This window comes from Rhamphochromis sp. 'chilingali' (genome assembly GCF_963969265.1).
Source record: "Rhamphochromis sp. 'chilingali' genome assembly, chromosome: 7".
In the NCBI taxonomy this organism is placed as follows: domain Eukaryota; kingdom Metazoa; phylum Chordata; class Actinopteri; order Cichliformes; family Cichlidae; genus Rhamphochromis; species Rhamphochromis sp. 'chilingali'.
This window is the reverse complement of record NC_137934.1, coordinates 32,817,233-32,834,680: the sequence shown is the minus strand read 5'-3', so window position 1 is coordinate 32,834,680 and position 17,448 is coordinate 32,817,233. Positions and strand designations below refer to the sequence as shown.

At 41.2% G+C, this 17,448-nt stretch overlaps 2 protein-coding genes across 2 annotated transcripts; one reads left to right on the top strand and one right to left on the bottom strand.

The window, feature by feature from the left end:
• The first annotated feature begins 2,551 nt into the window (after positions 1–2,551).
• LOC308399621 (transmembrane protein 69-like) lies at positions 2,552–4,307 on the top strand. Its single transcript, XM_080886983.1, has 3 exons — positions 2,552–2,650; positions 3,192–3,236; positions 3,322–4,307. Exons 2-3 carry the CDS (start codon positions 3,192–3,194, stop codon positions 4,102–4,104), a joined length of 828 nt encoding a protein of 275 aa, XP_080743109.1. The 5' UTR covers positions 2,552–2,650; the 3' UTR covers positions 4,105–4,307.
• A 1,091-nt stretch (positions 4,308–5,398) lies between these two features.
• On the bottom strand, positions 5,399–16,519 carry LOC308399620 (mitochondrial adenyl nucleotide antiporter SLC25A24-like). The gene is made up of 10 exons (XM_080886982.1): positions 15,994–16,519; positions 14,094–14,220; positions 13,918–14,005; positions 12,798–12,909; positions 9,858–10,016; positions 8,887–9,039; positions 8,624–8,731; positions 7,940–8,107; positions 7,602–7,752; positions 5,399–6,369 (listed from the first exon to the last, which is right to left on the bottom strand). Exons 1-10 carry the CDS (start codon positions 16,171–16,173, stop codon positions 6,188–6,190), a joined length of 1,428 nt encoding a protein of 475 aa, XP_080743108.1. The 5' UTR covers positions 16,174–16,519; the 3' UTR covers positions 5,399–6,187.
• Between the last annotated feature and the right edge of the window lie 929 nt (positions 16,520–17,448).

Genomic DNA, 17,448 nt, shown 5'->3' with positions numbered 1-17,448 from the left:
TTTTATTTTATTTTTTTTTATTTTTTTGTAATGCCAGTGCTGATTTTCCAGAATCTTGGCTCTGATATTTTAATAATAATTAAAACTGTAATGCCAAGTGTATTGTATTTGATACACGAGTATTTGTGAGTGTTTAAAACCCCTATCTCTAAGGGAGAGGCCAGCCACCCTTCGGAGGAAGCTCATTTCTGCCGCTTGTATCCGCGATCTCGTTCTTTCGGTCACTACCCACAGCTCGTGGCCATAGGTGAGGGTAGGGACGTAGATCGACCGGTAAATTGAGAGCTTCGCTTTTACACTCAGCTCCCTCTTCACCACGACGGACCGGTGCAACGTCCGCATTACTGCAGCTGCAGCCCCAATCCGTCTGTCGATCTCCGGCTCCCTTCTCCCATCACTCACGAACAGGACCCCGAGATACTTGAACTCCTCCACTTGGGGCAGGAACTCATCCCCGACCCGGAGTGGGCACTCCACCCTTTTCCGGCTGAGAACCATGGCCTCGGATTTGGAGGTGCTGATCCTCATTCCCGCTGCTTCACACTCGGCTGCGAACCGTTCCAGTGCGAGCTGGAGGCCTTCACCCGATGAAGCCAACAGAACCACATCATCTGCAAAAATCAGAGATGAGATTCTGAGGCCACCAAAGCGAAAGCCCTCCGCCACTTGGCTGCGCCTAGAAATCCTGTCCATAAAAATTATGAACAGAACCGGAGACAAAGGGCAGCCCTGGCGGAGCCCATCACCCACCGGGAACGAGTCCGACTTATTGCCGGCAATGCGAACCAAGCTCTTGCAACGGTTGTATAGGGATCGAATGGCCCGTAGCAATGGGCCAGACACCCCATATTCCCGCAACACCTCCCACAGGACACCCCGAGGGACACGGTCGAATGCCTTCTCCAAGTCCACAAAACACATGTAGACTGGTTGGGCAAACTCCCATGCACCCTCAAGTATCCTGGAGAGGATAAAGAGCTGGTCCAGTGTTCCGCGACCAGGACGAAAAACGCATTGTTCCTCCTGTATCCGAGGTTCGACTAACGGACGAACTCTCCTTTCCAGCACCCTGGCATAGACTTTCCCAGGGAGGCTGAGGAGTGTGATCCCCCTGTAGTTGGAACACACCAACTACAGGGGGACATGAGGTTGGAACACACCCTCATGTCCTTATTCATGTAAACATCAAAATAAGGACAAAATATAATTCTGACTGCATGTTTATCACTAATGTAACAAAATGGTAAATGCAATTTAAATGCTGTTTTCAGTCAACGTAAAGTTCGCTAAATAAAAATAACATAAAATTTACACAAACTGTACCTAACATACCTTTTCTTTCTGGGTTTACTTTTTTCCCACTTTTTAAATCACATTTATACCTAAAAGATATTCAGACAGATTCAGACACATTCATTGAGCTCTGCACAGTTATCCATAAGGAGGAAGCAAAAACTGGGACTTGAAGAAAATGCACGCTGGTAAGAGCTTCACTCGGTTCCATTTTATTTCAAATTCGGTTATTAATAAGTTGTTTTTTGTTTTTTTGTTTTTTTTTAAGTTGAATTATTAAAGAGTTTAAACACCACAAAATTACAGACTATGCCCAAATGAAATAAATTCAAACCACAAAATCTACCAATGATGGCTGGAAGTTCACAAAGGAATCCTGAGTATCTTCTAAACAGCCGAAGGACCAGTTTTCATGTTCACACTGAAGAATAATCACGTGCATATCAAGGACACGAAATCTGCTCTTTGAAAAGTCCACTGCCGTCCAGCTGCAGATCTTAATGACCGTATGCACAAGAATGCTGACTTAACTGTGTTGGAAATAAGACCAACATTCTTAGATTTAAATAAGATGCATGAGGATGGAAAGCACTGTATCAAGCACAAGAGCTGTGTTTCATCTTCATAGTATAGTTTAGACTGTTTTGCTTTGTAGTTTATAGTTGATGTCAGGTGGCCAGGTTGGGTTTTTTTATGTGCTAAAGTTCCTACAAACTACAGTGCAGGACTGATCAACTATTGCCACACAATGCAGTCACGCCAAATTCTTTTCCCAAATGTGAAATAATTTCATATTAAACAACCTCATTATGTAAATAACCAAGTCTAATATTTTTTCCCGTTTGTTTAAGTTTACATTTAGTTTTCTTTATGTGTCCTAGTTATGTTTAGGCCTTCCGTTACGTCTAAGACGTATTGTTTTTACGTCAAATTGTTAAACAAAAAAAGAAAGAAAAAACGAACAAAACAGAATTTGCCGCTGTTTGTCGTACTATAAATCCTTACTTAAAGAACTGAAAATTGTTTTCCAAGTGTAAATGTTGATGACTTCAGAATAAAGCACAAAGTCATCAGTTAAACCTCATAACCACGGTTTTAAGGTTATTTAACCCGCTCCGTGGACAGTTTTGAAATACTTCTGTTTTATTTGAATTATACCTCATTGAATTTAAGAGACAAATGCAAACTGAACGACAACTCGTTTCTGTCAACGCCACTGTAGCGGAACTGAAATTGTAGAAGCCAAGGTTCAAACACGGAAGTAAATAGCTGTGTACCAGAGCTGGGTAGGCTGGGTGCTCGCTGACCCTGGGGAGAAACAGCTTTAAAAGTATGAAGTTTACCTGCTGAAATAAAGGTAATGTTGTCATCTCCCTGAACCGCAGATGTTGGCGCTTTAGCCGTGTAACGTTTGTTTGACGTATCAGCCGGTGTTATCAACAGAGACACACATGTAGGTCCTTCTAGGAGGACTCCGCTACAAAGCGACAGGGGTGCCAAATCCTCGAATTTACGTCTAATTATTCATTTATGTGATATAATGTATTATTATGTGTAACTGAACTGCATAATTGTCGTACCGGAGACACTTCACCTAGCAGCGTAAGCGAGAGGCAAAGGTAAAGCCTGATTAGTTTAACAACAACACCTGTACCCTTGAACAGACGATTTTCTCTGTCGTCAGTCTGAAGTTATTGCTACAATTGATACGTTTATTATTATCATTCCTTTATTTATTCTGATTCATATTCCTTTAAAAATGCTTGATAGACAAGGTTGAAATTTACAGATGTTTTAAAATCAGAAGATTTGTCAACATTAAAAATTCCTCCCTGTGTTTTTATGTGACCTTTATTGTGTGCTCATCTTAACCATTCCTTTGTCCCATTTTTCATTAGATGCTTTCTGTTATATTCAGAAAAGGCAGCTTTGCAGCCCAGAAGGTAACATACACATGATTTTACCTTTTCATTGCTTTTTGTAGTTTTATAACTTAAAAAAATATATATATCGTGAATATCTTTCCAGGTATTACGCTGGGCAGGTCCTATGCAAAAATGCTGGCCGTCAGCTGGGACTGGGGCTTCTGTTTGTGGATCTGTATCTTCCAGCTGGGCTTCACCAGCTAGTCTCTGGTTTGCAGGAAGAGGAACAGGACAAGCAAAAGCTCTTGCTGTGTTTAGTTTTAATAAGACTGACCTCTTCCATAGAAACCAGAATCATGATGCTTCTTTTTGGATGAGGAGCCAACACTTCCACACTTCTGTTGCGAGGTTGAAAAAGCGAGCACTGCCTGAACCTCCCCCTAGAGAACTCGATCTGTTGCGCTATGACATGAAGGACTTTTTGAAAAGTCCCAGACCTGCCCTCTACCTGGGGTTTTCGGGGCTTGTCCCCTTCGTCTCACCCACCTTGTTTATGGCTGTGACTGAGAGCTACTACCCAGAGTTGGCTTATGCCCAGCTAGCCTATGCTGCCTCCATCATTTCTTTCCTTGGTGGAGCGAGATGGGGATTCGCTCTTCCCGAGAGCAGCCCAGCAAAACCTGACTGGATAAACCTGGCCAACAGCGTCGTCCCCTCCCTCTTGGCCTGGGTGGCCATGCTGATGAGTGACAGCATTGTTCCTGCTGCCACCATGGTCATCATGGGACTCGGAATCTCACTCCATTATGATCTGTCTCTCCTTCCCACTTACCCCAGTTGGTTCAAAGCCCTGCGCGCCATCCTGACCACTGTTGCGTTTTTTTCTCTCTTAGGCACCCTTATAATGAACGGTTCATACCCAGAGAAGAGCATTTTCAGGGATTGATGACATTTGGCTGGACAAGGCATCCCTGGGTTGTGCTAAATCTTTATTTGGGTGATCTGACTTCAAAGTTTTTCTTGATATTGATGATCTCTGAACCTGTTGGGTTGATCTCTGTTTCTAGAAGTTGCCTGTGTTAAATATCATGTTACAAACTGAACTCTGTTAAAGCAAACCAGAGATAAAAATAAATAAATAAAATTCAAGTCTGTCTGTCTACCTTTTAGTAACATGTGTTCCACTTGTTCATGGTAATGTGGACAAAATTTGTTCCATACTGTTTTCTCTTCCACATAAAGCCATTACATTAAACTTGAACCTAGTCTTTCATATTATAGAGAAGAATCATGTGTCAGTGATTTTTAAAACCACTAGGAGACGCCAAAGTCAAGGATGTTCATATTGTATGAAGCAAGAAGGAAAATAAAAGACACTGAAATTGTAATCTTCTTACTGAGTTAATATTTAACACACACTGGGGAAGATAATTGTTCTATCTCCTACAAAATTTGTAAGTTTGCTCACTTTGAAAATATTTTAAAAGAAACAAACAGTTGCTCTGAACCCCATAGCAGAAAAACATGCCTGACTGTTGTGATGCTGGTGTTTGGGTCATACTCAGCATTTCTCTTCTTCATTTGATGCCAAAGAGCTCCGATTATGGTTTCATTTGATCACAACACTTTCTCCCAATTCATCGCAGAATCATTTAGACTGGCCTGAACATGTGTTGCAAGATCTCAGCCTATTACAGCGTGTTGTGTTGAATGAATGATGTCCTTGATGCCTGTGGTCCTAACTGCCTTTAGGTCATTAACAGGCGGCTCCTGTGCGGTTTGAGCTGATCTACCTCTTATCTCATGATCATCCTCATCCAGTGAGGTAAGATCTTGCATGGATCTCCACACTGGGGACGATTGATGGTCATTTTATATTTCTATCATTTCCAAATAATTGGATTCCTGCTGATGGTCTTATAGCCCTTTTTTCCTACCTGATTCAAAGAATTTGCCCATATTACGTTTTGAGTTGTTAAATGAAAATTGCATTATTTTTTAGGCAACATTTGCACTTCAAATTAGCAGCTCCACTGTTACACTGTAGTATTGACATCACCAGGGAAAGCAGTTATTACATAAGACCTGAAGTGGACTAATCTCTACTTAAAGCCTCAGCGATCGAGTGTCACACGAGGCCAGAGACGTGAACACAGTGTAGAATAAAAACCTGGGCTCACTGTACACTAATTGTCTCAGCTGGACAACAAATAATTTTATTGATGTTTGAAAAGAAATGCACGCACATCTTCTAACATTTGTATCCAGATTTATTCACATAAACACCAGCGCCTAATAAAGACATATTTGAAAGAAAGGCAAGAGAAAACGGGTGTTGAAGTCCACAGATATCTGAGAATAAAAAAACATATAAGGCACAATTCTACTTCTGTCCCGTATAAAAAGACCCTTTAAATGAACCAATGACCCTCAGATGAAATCCCTTATTAAAAAGTCAAACCTCTCTCAGATGTCACACAATGTGTAAATACAGTATTGCACTTGTTTGTTTGTTTTAGTTTCTTTGGATTTCTTTGTGAAACAGTTTTCCCACCACACGTGGGACTTGGTCAAATTATTTTTGATGATAAGAAGATAAACAAAAAAACAGAAGATTGCAGCAGGTGACTTCTTGGACTTTTTGATTAAATATTAGAGTAACGTTTCTATTCAACAATTAAACCAAAAAGAAATTACCCTGATAAGTGTTCTTGGTTTTCAAAGCCAGAGATGAACTGATCTGAAGTAGATCATGAGGCTTGTTGGAGTACATAAAGCTAGGAGTGCACAATCAACACAACCAACATTTGGAAACTTTGTAGAGATCTTCCTACTCACTGTCAGCCCTGCGTTAGCGCTGCAGGATTTTCTTTGTATGAGCAAAGGCCTGCGGTCTCAGTGGACTGCAGGTAAACAAGGGCAAACAACATATGTAAAAAAGGAGGGAGTGTTTTGAAATTTTAAAAAAAAAGTTGGGTGCACCTTTTCTTGCACTTGTAAACACATGCGGTCACTGAGAACTCTGCTGCCTACTTCTGAATACCCAGACCAGACCGCATGTACTCGTACACCACGTAGCTAATGCTGACGGCTGGTATGACTTTCATGAAATTGGGCAGGATGCCGCGGTAAAGTCCAAAGAAGCCCTCCTTTTTCATAATCTTCTTCACCATCAGATTCATCGGCAGCTGCTCTGAGCCCTCAACAGAAGCTGAGAAAAGAAAGGTAAAGCCAGATGAGTGAAGAAAAAGATCTCCTCATGTTTAAAATCTCTAGATTTTAGAAGTATTGGCTGCTTATAAGCAGCATATGTTTGAAATTAGCTTAGATTAAAGAACTGAAAATTGTTTTCCAAGTGTAAATGTTGATGACTTCAGAATAAAGCACAAAGTCCTCAGTTAAACCTCATAACCATGGTTTTAAGGTTATTTAACCCCCTCTGTGGACAGTTTTGAAGTATTTCTTTTATTTGAATGATACCTCATTGAAGTTAAGAGACAAATGCAAAATAAAACCTATTCCAGTATATTTATGTGGATACTTTTTGGTGGCCCACCATGTTTCAGGTGTTTTATATATCATCATTTGGAAGTCTTAAATTATTTAAACAGAACTTCTAAAGAAACAATAATACTTGACATATTTTACAGTGCTATTTTTTTTTAAATTGTAAAATGCAGAACCAGTTGGTAAAAAACAAAGTAGCCGATACTGCTAATCAAATGCACTTGATTACTAATCATCAGCCAGTATGAGCACCTGTATTAAAGCAGAAGTTTTGGCAGTTAACACAACGCCAAGGAGGAAAAACATCAGCAATGATCTTAGAGATGCAACTGTTGCTGCTCATCAGTCTGAGAAGGGTTATAATCATCCTGCAGTGAAAAAGATTATCCACAGAATGTATGATGCTCAGAGAAATTGCAAAAAAAGAGCAAAACCTTACGAGAGCTGTGCACAAATGCAGCAAAGCTTAATGACGAGAGACTAATGAAATCAAACGGAAAACCTCAAGCACTTAAGACCTGTTAAGAATCAGGTGATGTTTTTTAAATCATGTTTTTAAATGATGTCCTATAAAAACTTGGGGCTTTTTTCACATTACTGCAAGTAAAATTTAGATAAAGGGCTTGTTTATGATATTTTGTACTCTTGTAGTTTTACTTTAAATGGTCTCAGCACTCATTCAGGTCCTTTACCGTTTCCTCTCTTGAATACTGAAGCACATGCATGGCTCAAATGTCTAATAAACAGAGTAGTTATAAAGAACTCACATAGATTTATTAATTTTCCATTTAAGCAGAGATTTCATGAAAAAATCTTGAATTTCCTCGTAAAACACTTTATAATCTCTGAACAACTCAGTGGCATTATGGTACTACAAGTTAAATGCAAGCATTAATAAAGGGGGCTATTTCTTTAATAAGGTTTGGTTCACCGTACCTTGTGCTTGCATGCGGGTTCGGATCAGAGCCAGGGGATAGCTGGCCAGCTGGCCGCAGGTGCTGGAAATGGTACCACAGCCCAGCAGCACCAGAACCCCTGGATTGGCTGTGTCTTTGGCATAGTGGGACAACCAGAAGTTCTTCAAGCTCTGGTATGGAATACACAGGAATGAATGACAGATGAGAGTGAGGGTTGATGCATAATATTTTGCAAAATCAGCACACAAGCGATGCTTAAACAGATTAAAATGGAGTTTTCTATGGAAGCATAGTGTTGTAGGTGATTCTGAACCTTCTGAACATTTTTCCAGACAGGAATGATTCATCAGGATTTACCTCATACACTGCCAGATCTATCCCAGCGTAGGGGATAATGCCCAGAATATTGGGAATGTAGCCCTTGTAAAATGCCTTCACTCCCTCATTCTTCAGGACTTTCTTGGCACAGTCAAACATTCCCGAGTACTGTCCGGTTTTCCTTAGGGTCATACGGGTTTTCATCACCTGAAGAGACAAAGATGATTAGTGTGGCTGTTTTACATCAGGCTGCACGTTTGACTTAACGTGTTACTGCATCTTTTATGCTACTGGATTGGTTAAGACATCTAAAATTTGTTTGGACACTAAGATATGATCAAACAAGACACATGAGGTAATTAACAAACCAATAAAACTGCACCATCTATAATGTGGGTGTATGCATTAGTCCCCGTAGAGAAATTACTCCTCTGCATTCACTCAGTGAAGAAGTGGGCAGCCACCAATGGAGCGCCCAGGGAGCAGTGCGTGGGGACGGTAACTTGCTCAGGGGTACCTCAGTGTAGCCGTTCAGTGGATTCGAACCCCCAACCTTCCGATCATGAGGCAACCACTTTACCTACTGAGCTATCCCTGCCCCCATGTGTCTCCATATTTGATATGGAAACTTGCTTGCCCCTCCTGTGGTGCCTCCTCCTGTTACTATCATCCACACGTGCACTCTTTATGCATCTGTGCTGTAAAGACTACACTTCCACTCACCTCCATGGGGTAGATGGCAGTTTGTGCGGTGGCTCCAGCCAACGATCCTGCCATGAACCTCTCGTGGGACTTCACCTTACCCGGTTCACTGGACAGCAGCTTCTTATACTGGTGACACGGGAACATGAAAACCGAACGGCTCAGCAGGATCACACATCAGTGACAAAAGTGAGTGCTAGTGTTAGTAGTTCTCAACATGTAACATTTAACGTGAACATAAGCTGCGATTTATACTGGAGTCTGTAAAGAGGAGGAGAACTTACCTGTTCATAAGCCATGAATTTAATGGCTGTCTCGGGGGCGATCTTCATGACATTGATACCATTTCCTCTCCACAAAGAAGCCACCCCTCCTTCTTTTAGCATTTGCTTAAAGCCGCTGACCAGGCTGATTTTGTTGGTTGTAGAAGCGTGCACCTGGGGGGAAAAGCACTTTTAAGTTATAACTAAGCAGCAAGGGCTCGAAATTCAATTGCTGAAATTCAAAGTGAGCATCAGAATGGAGAAGAAGGGTGATTTAAATGAGTTTGAATATAGTACAGTGGTTAGCATATAAGCATGGATCCACGATGCCATGAATCATTGGGTCAGGCTGGTGGTGATGGTGTAATGGTGTGGGGGATATTTACTTTGGTACACTTTGGACCCATTGCTACCAATAGAGCTTACCTGAGTGCTAATGGTGGCCATTTCCATCCCTTTATAACCACCGTGTACCCACCTTCTGATGGCTGCTTCCAGGAGCATAATGCATCATGTCACTAAGCTTAAATCAACTGGTTTCTTGAACATGATAGCAAGTTTACTGTACTGATCACAATCCAATAGAGAGCCTTTTGGGGTGTGGTGGAACGGGAGATTTGTATCATGATGTGCAGCCGACAAATCTGCAGCAACTATGTGATGACGTCATGTCAATATGTAGCAAAATCTCTGAGGAATGTTTCCAACACCGTGCTGAATCTTTTCCATGAAGAATGAAAGCAGTTCTGAAGGGAAAAGTGAATCCAACCCAGTACTAGCAAGATGTACCTAATAAAGTGTCTGCTGAATGTATTTATATGGTATTTTTTAAAAACAGGATAACCCAAACTAACACAAGACCAGCATTTTGAAGCACACTTATCACCACATGGACCAATGCACACATTTAGTAAAAATCCAGTTCCTGGAGAAAAGGACCGATGAACAACCCAACAGGAATTTTATAAAATCTAAAAGAAATCTTGACCCACCTGCATGAACACCTTCATTCTGTCCAGAGGGGCGGTTCCTGTACGGGACACAGCACCCGCCACTGCTCCTGCAGACAGCTGCTTCCACCACAGACCTGTCGTCTTCTCTTCCTCTGTGAACTCATCTGGGATGGTGAGGCTGTCACCAATGTCCAAAACCTACACCCAATACAGTACAATCAAGTCACAGTCAAAGAGACTGACGGCTGAGAATAGACTGTCTATAAAAGATGCACATAGCCTCTGGGACAGTCTTAATCCTGTAACCTCTGTAATTATTAGTAGAATTATTTATTATTTACAAAAATAAATAAAATATTCACTCTTTAAAAAATAGAATACATTTATCAAATAATAAATCCAACATATATTTATTAATACTAAAAAATAAAATAAAAAATACCCCCATTGCAGTTCCACCTTTAAGGTCCAGTAAGACCATAAGTTGCGACTGCACTTTTCTTTTCCCAAGCTAACTACTCAGTTATAAGGTGTTTTTTGTTTTGTTTTTTCACAGTGAACAAGTACCGGTAATGCTCTTTGATAATTGGGCTCGCTTGCTAGCACTGGCTAATTAGCGCTATCCCCTTTTCCAAAATATACAGAAAAAAAAAATCACGGAAATGGCCAAAATGTAAAATAAATAAAGGCTTTAACACAATCTAATGACATGTTGGCTAGGTCAATCATTTGGATACTATGCTGTTACAGTAAGTTTGTCAAAGAAAGCTAAATAGTCCCTGAAAGCTGGTGAAATTGCAGATTTGCGTGTGATACTACTGTCAAAACATAAGAGCTTTATTCTATATTCTGATTTTGTCTCTTACACTACCATTTTGAATCCTTTTAAATGCAGTTTAGAAGGAAGGAAGAACCCTTAAAGGCCCTTTCTGAACTGAGCGGTTTCTGTCACACTTCAAGCCTTATTATAGAACAAAATGGTTTGCATCAGAAGTTAGTGAGGGTGGTTTCTGCCTATGCAGCCACCCTTTGGAAAACCCAGGAACTATTTTAGCAATCATTAAACCACGTCTTTATTAATAAATGTAAAGGTGTCAAAACTAGACTACTCTGCAGATGAACTTTTAGCTAAGCTGGGCAGCTTCATAACCACACATTCCCAGCTTCACCTTAAACGTAATGCCTAGAAGGATGGGACACATGCCATATCCTTATCCAAAACTTGCATAACTACAGGTCCATGCTGCGAGATCAGTTACATCACCGCGCGTCACTGACGTAAAGTTGCCGTTTTGAGATCACAGATGCAGCAGGGGGGGTTTGGTTTTTTGTTTTTTTTTACTTTTACCACTGCAGTAATGTATCAGCCTTTTTTTAAACAAACCACAAATAACAAATCTGCCCCCTTAAGACATTTTTAAGGCAGGAGTTGACGGCTAACATTAGTTTTAGTTTTATCTGCAAATAGAACACTGTGTTATAAAATTATATTTGGCTAGAAATTTGCCTTGGCACCCTTGAAGCTTATATTACCTGTGCATTACGTCAGGTATGATGTGTTTTTAAAGAATGCTAGTCAGCGGCTGGGCCTCTTCATACCTGACATGATGTAAAGGTGAAAATATTAACTTGTGTTCTCCGGTGGACATAATTGCTACACTATTTCTAAACTACCTCAACCATGCCTCAGCTAAAGATAATAATACTTTTACCCATGACCACATGACAACCAAAACTCAACATCTGAATACAAGAACCTACCATGTCCACATCCACCTCATACAGCCAATCATCTTCCAAGTCGAGGAAAAACCAGCTTTCCTGACGTTGCTGTTGCTGCTGGTGAGGCTGCAGCAGAACCAAGGCCATCTCAAGCCTTTGATAAGGCTGCTAGCTCTAGCAGTTCTAACAAAGGACAAAGTCCCTCCTATAAACACCAGTTCTCAGACCCGTCAGGATCCTTCACACGATTCTGATCAAGGGCCCAGACAGAGGTCGACAGTCCGCAGAGCAACGCACTAAATCCAAAGAGCTTCGGCTTGAACGCTGGAAATAACAAGACCTTGTCATTGCCATAGATGCTCCCAACAAGTCATCAAGTCTCACAGACGCATCATCTCGGATTCTTCTCTCCTGTTCCTTTCTAGACTAAATAGTCTTCCTCTCACCTCCTCCAGTCCTCCTAAATGATGCACTAATCCACCCACAGCTCAGGCTGAAATTAGCTCATCTCTGCCAAGCTTAGAAACCAAAGGTTAATTAGACTTCCGAGCTTATGCCAGTGAATGAACTCAGCGAACGCTAGAGATTAACCACTGACTGAAAGTGGACACTCCTCTAGCACGCAACTGTACTTAAATATAGGCAGCAGCCCTTCAGGGTTTGATTATTCCCTGATAATCTAATAAAATGTCAGAGTTTCATGTTTGCTCCATTCAAGAAGATTTCTTTTACCATTCAGAGTTCATTTCATTCACAAGTGACAAATTCTTCAGACTCCTCCCCCCTTTCATCTGCCCTGGTCATGAACGAATCACACTACTCATCTGTTGCCAAAATTCCCCCAAATCCGTTATTGTGTGTCACCTCTCTGTGACAGAAGCCTGCACTGCAACTAAAATATTAACAGTATGCAGTTTAAACTTCTATATATATATATATATATATATATATATATATATATATATATATATATATATATTTTTTTTTTTTTTTTTTTTTTTTACCTAAAACACACACCAACCCATGTCCAATAATAATAAGAAATATGGCATCTTCTGCAACAAAACCAGCCATTGAAGTAGTGCAAAACAACACCTGGAATTGCCTGCACCAGCCACTGCAACCACACCAACTACTCAAACATCAGCAACAACTGCAACCATCTGAAACTAATGCCAACTACTGCAAACAAAGCAAATGCTAAAACAACAGCGACACATACAGCATAATGTAGAGATAGTGAGTAGCACTCCTTACCGTGGTGTGCTTCCAGTAGCGGACGATCTCCTGCAGGTTGGTGGCTGGGTTAAACAGGAAGTGCTCTCGCCATTCATTCCAGTCCACAGTCATGGTGCCATCCACATCAATACTGTAGGTTAGATGCTTTTTTATTTATTTAAAAACTAAACCATTGAGGCTGTATACTTAATATGCCACTGCTCTACTTTCATGTTCTGCTACTGTCCTCACTGGCCCCTCCAGCCCCACTTCCCTCATCAGTTACTGCATTTTGTGTTTACTTTAGTTCCACTGTTATGTGTACTCCTGCACATGTGCAGCTTCAAGCTTTGCTTATGCAAATCCTGTGCATTACAGTTCAGTCCGTGCTGCAGCATGAACCACAACTGACAACTGACTGTATTTATATGTATTTACTGTTCTTTGTGTGTGTGTGTGTGTGTGTGTGTGTGTGTGTGTGTGTGTGTGTGTGTGTGTGTGTGTGTGTGTGTGTGTGTGTGTGTTGATATTTTGAATATAAAATAATGATAAGATAAATATAATTAATATTTTAAAAATAACATGATAAATTAACGCACATGCTATAATACATGAGTGAAGTGAGCAAGCATGCAGGCCTGGCCAAAACCACCAGTAACATGTTTTTTTTCCTAGTTTCTGTAAATAATGAAGGATTTATGGAACAAACTGTAATTCTGATAAACACACAGGAGTTTTCAGAGTTTTAATCAATACCAGTAGTTCTTTTATTCTCACTAAACTGCTACTGTGTGTTAAAACCATGTGTTACTCTTTCTTTACATCCAAATGTGTAGTGAGTTTGAGTATCAGCATGACATTAAACACACCAATAAACATATTCTGACTGACAAGACGTGGCTTGGTCCAAAGTCAGCGACCAGCTGTGCACTTGCAATTCGAAAATATTATTTTCTGGTGTCGACGCGCCGCGTCAGGAGTGTAAAACATCTTGCCAGCTCCTTATCATGTGCACTCACTCCTCTTTTCAGCCAAACCACACACTGAGCCAGTTATCAGTCGCTCACACGGTTCCCACCTTTAACTTGCGGCGCGTCAGGCTGCTTTCTTTCTCGTCTTGCTCGGGACACTGCTGTAATAAATAAATAAGCTGAAATACCTTTGAAGGATTTTCTCTGCATGCTCTTTGCTGATTTCCAGCCCCAGATCAGCAAGTGACTGCCTTATCTCCGTAATGTCTATACGACCTGTAGAAAGTAAGCATTTATTTCTACTTTTTCTCTTTTTGTGCATTTTCAATATTAAAATGTGCTACATATTAAAATGGCACCGTACCATCTTTATTTTTGTCCAAGCTCTTGAAGGTCAGTTGTAATTTCTTCTCATGTTCTTTCAGGTACTTGGAGAACTCGCTGAAGTCGAGCCCCTCATCTTTGTTTCTGTCTCCAGAAGAAATGATTTTCTAAAGGGGGAAAAAAACACACCCACACACAGAATATTAGCAATCATTCTGCTTCGTGTTGCCGTACCTCATTTGTTTGCTGCAGCCGGGTGTTTGACCTCCTCATAAGGCGGAGGGAGAGGTCTGGGTTCTGCTGAGCCATAAGGGGAGTCTTCCATCTCCTGCTCAAACAGCAGCTGGCTGATTGTGGCGGTTGGTGGCAGAATAACGCAGCAAAATGCTCCTTTACTTTATCTCAACTCACTCTCTGTGTTTTTAGCCTTCTGTCTGCCCGAGTTACTGCCATTGCTTTCACAAGTGTTGACGATGTCCCAAGATCAAGACAAAAAAAATCCATTGTTTCTCCAGGCTGAAGCGAATTAATGGAAACAAAAATAACGCCTGGTACCAAATCTGTTATGAGCATTGGCTCTTTGTTAAGAAGTAAACCAGCAAATGAGAACTGTCAGTATGTTTGTATGAGAGCACAAAGGAGGAGAGCATTATAGTTTTGACAGATGAATTTTTGCTCCGAATGAGGGCACTGACCAAATTAGGTTATCTGTCTTACTACCCATTTATTACACAGTTATGTGCGGGGAATGTGCAGTTGTTTGATTAGTAAAGGTGGGACCTTCCACTTACAGTCTCAGCCCACAGTAAAAGTTCACCTTTGAGACAGCTTTAAAAATTCTAGAGCAGTTTTTTTTCCAATCCCTTCAGCTCTTTACAGACGCCTGGGTGTCCTGAGTGCAATTCCAGAGAATTCAGAGTTTGTCTTCACTACTCAAGCTGTTTTCAAGAAACTGAAGAAAATACTTTTAAGCCATGACAACAAAGCATGCACGTGGAAATAACCTCTCACAGATACTGCACTTTCAGAGTAAGAGCATTTTCAGCAGCTACACAAAAGTGACTGTTTGTGACTGTGGAGGAGAGCTTTAGTGTTAGTTTAAGGACAAGACTGCTGTCAGATCTTTTGGAGCCTGTTGTGCAGGTATATGGACTTAATTGCCTTGCTCAAAGAAAGGAAGGGCATGCAACAATATTTAGAATCTAGATGGCTTAAGAAATGCTTTTAACCCTAACTAGGCATGGATAAACTTGAAAAACAAGTACTTAATAGTATGTCTGTGAAGGTTCTCAGTCATCCAGGTCATCGTATTCTAAGGAGATTGGAAAGAAAAGCGTCTGGACTTTTTTAAGTTTCTTGAAGATGTTTCACCTCTCATCTGAGAAGATTCTTCAGTTCTAAGAGCAAGAGCAAGTCCTTAAAAGCTCCCAAAGCTTCCTAGGAATTTGAACTTCTGCTGATGAGGTGCCGTGGGAACTTTTACTTTTTCCAACTTGTGAAAATATTACTGAGGCTGCACTACACCGCTCTCGCTTTTATCTCTGGCTGAACTGCAAATCTTAGGTGTCTAGAGGTCCAAAATAACCTGGGGTGTAACAATCAGCTGATGAGACGATTATGTTATAATTGCACTATTTTGTCAGTCAAAAAATTAGTACCACGTGCATCCTCTCAAAGACAGACCTTTGCCTGCGAAAATCGGACACTTGGTTAAAAGTCAGTGTAATGCGCACAAAAAATAAGAATCCAGTCATCATAAAGATCGGTAACGAAAACAAATAAATAACCTTCTAAGAGTCAATCTGACTGCACTTGGCTGCTCTGGCGGCTGTAATTTCACTTCTTTTAAGGTTAACGCTGCCGCTACAAGAAATATTTGTTGTGGTTTTCTCTCCGTATTTGGGATTTCTGCGCACTCCTGTTTGGATCCGTTACTCTACCTGAGCTGCCCCTTTCTCAGCCTTGATGCCCATAGCATCCAGGCCTGCCTTCAGCTCGGACACATCCACTTTTCCATCCTTGTTAGTGTCCAGCTTGGCGAACAGCTCTTCGTATGCTTTCGACGCATTGTCAGCGCATCGACAGTCCGTAAAAAAGAGCTTCCTCGCCACCTGATACATCTTAAAACTATAAATGAAAAACGTCGCAGGCCTGTAGAGCTCCACGCACACACACACACTAACAGAAACTGGGTAAGCAATCTGATGTGGCAACTGATTCCTGTGGCTTGCGCTTCTGGTTTCAGGACTTCCGCGGTGTAGCCTAGGGAAGTGATAGAAAAGTCCTTATGGGTCGGCGTCGGTGTAAAGTCCAGCGGGCACACGATAATGTGCAGATTTGGCCAACAGAGAGCTTTTTGCGGATGAGGTAGGAGCGCTGTACAGATCGGTGGAGGGACTCGGTTGACTTCGCCTTGGGAGACCTCCTCTTTTTAGTCCCCACACGCACACGCTCACGGAGACACACCCTTCAACAACAACACACGCGCACTGCTCTGTTACTACTACTCATGGGCGGCATTTCAACATTTCCTCACAAGTCAACTATAGCTTTTTCTCATCCTCTCAAGTCTTGTCCACCTTTAGGCGTTTTTACTTGGTTTGCTGTGGTGGAAACGTCCCCACGCGAACGCACGCACGCGTTCAGACTGTACAGTAGCCTAGTGTGCAAGGATCGTCATCCTGTACCCATCGGTCTGCAGTACAAAGTCGGTATAACTTATCTTTGTCTATCCGGTGAGTCATACTCAAAAGAATCCGGCAGCTGTTCTGGGCAAAATTAACCCCATAAGCTTGTAATTGCCTCAAAGCACGGGAGGGGTGCTCTTCAAGGCCACTTTGACATATTTTGTTTAAATCTTTCAGAGAAATTGTACATCTTCATGTTTAATTGGACCTTCCTTTTCTCTCATCCTGCTTGGGAACAGCTTTTTAACCGCTACTAGGGATGGGAAAAGTTTCTAGAATAACACATATGCTGTTAAATTGTGCAAGTTGTGCAACAGTTTATTGGCTGTACAGTTCCTACGATGTACCACCAGATGGAGACAAACGTCAAATAACTAAACAGCAGCTGGTTTTGCTTTCTTGTAGTAATCTGTCCAATCAGTGCTGCCGAAAGAGGAGGTGGGCTTCGGTTTGCAACAAACATAAAGCTGTTATCCTTTCACATCCGGTTAGTCATCAATAGCTTCAAAGTAAAATAACCAAGAAACAAAACGGCAACAGAGAAAAGGCTGACATATTTTTTAAAAAAAAGGCAAATGTTTGTGTGCTCCTGGGAATGAGAAAAGAGGATTTCTTAAATAAAGTGTTAGCTCTTAAAAACAAAAACAGGTCTTGGAATTGAAGCAACACATTTATTTGAATTTTAAAATCCCAAACCCATCAGAATCG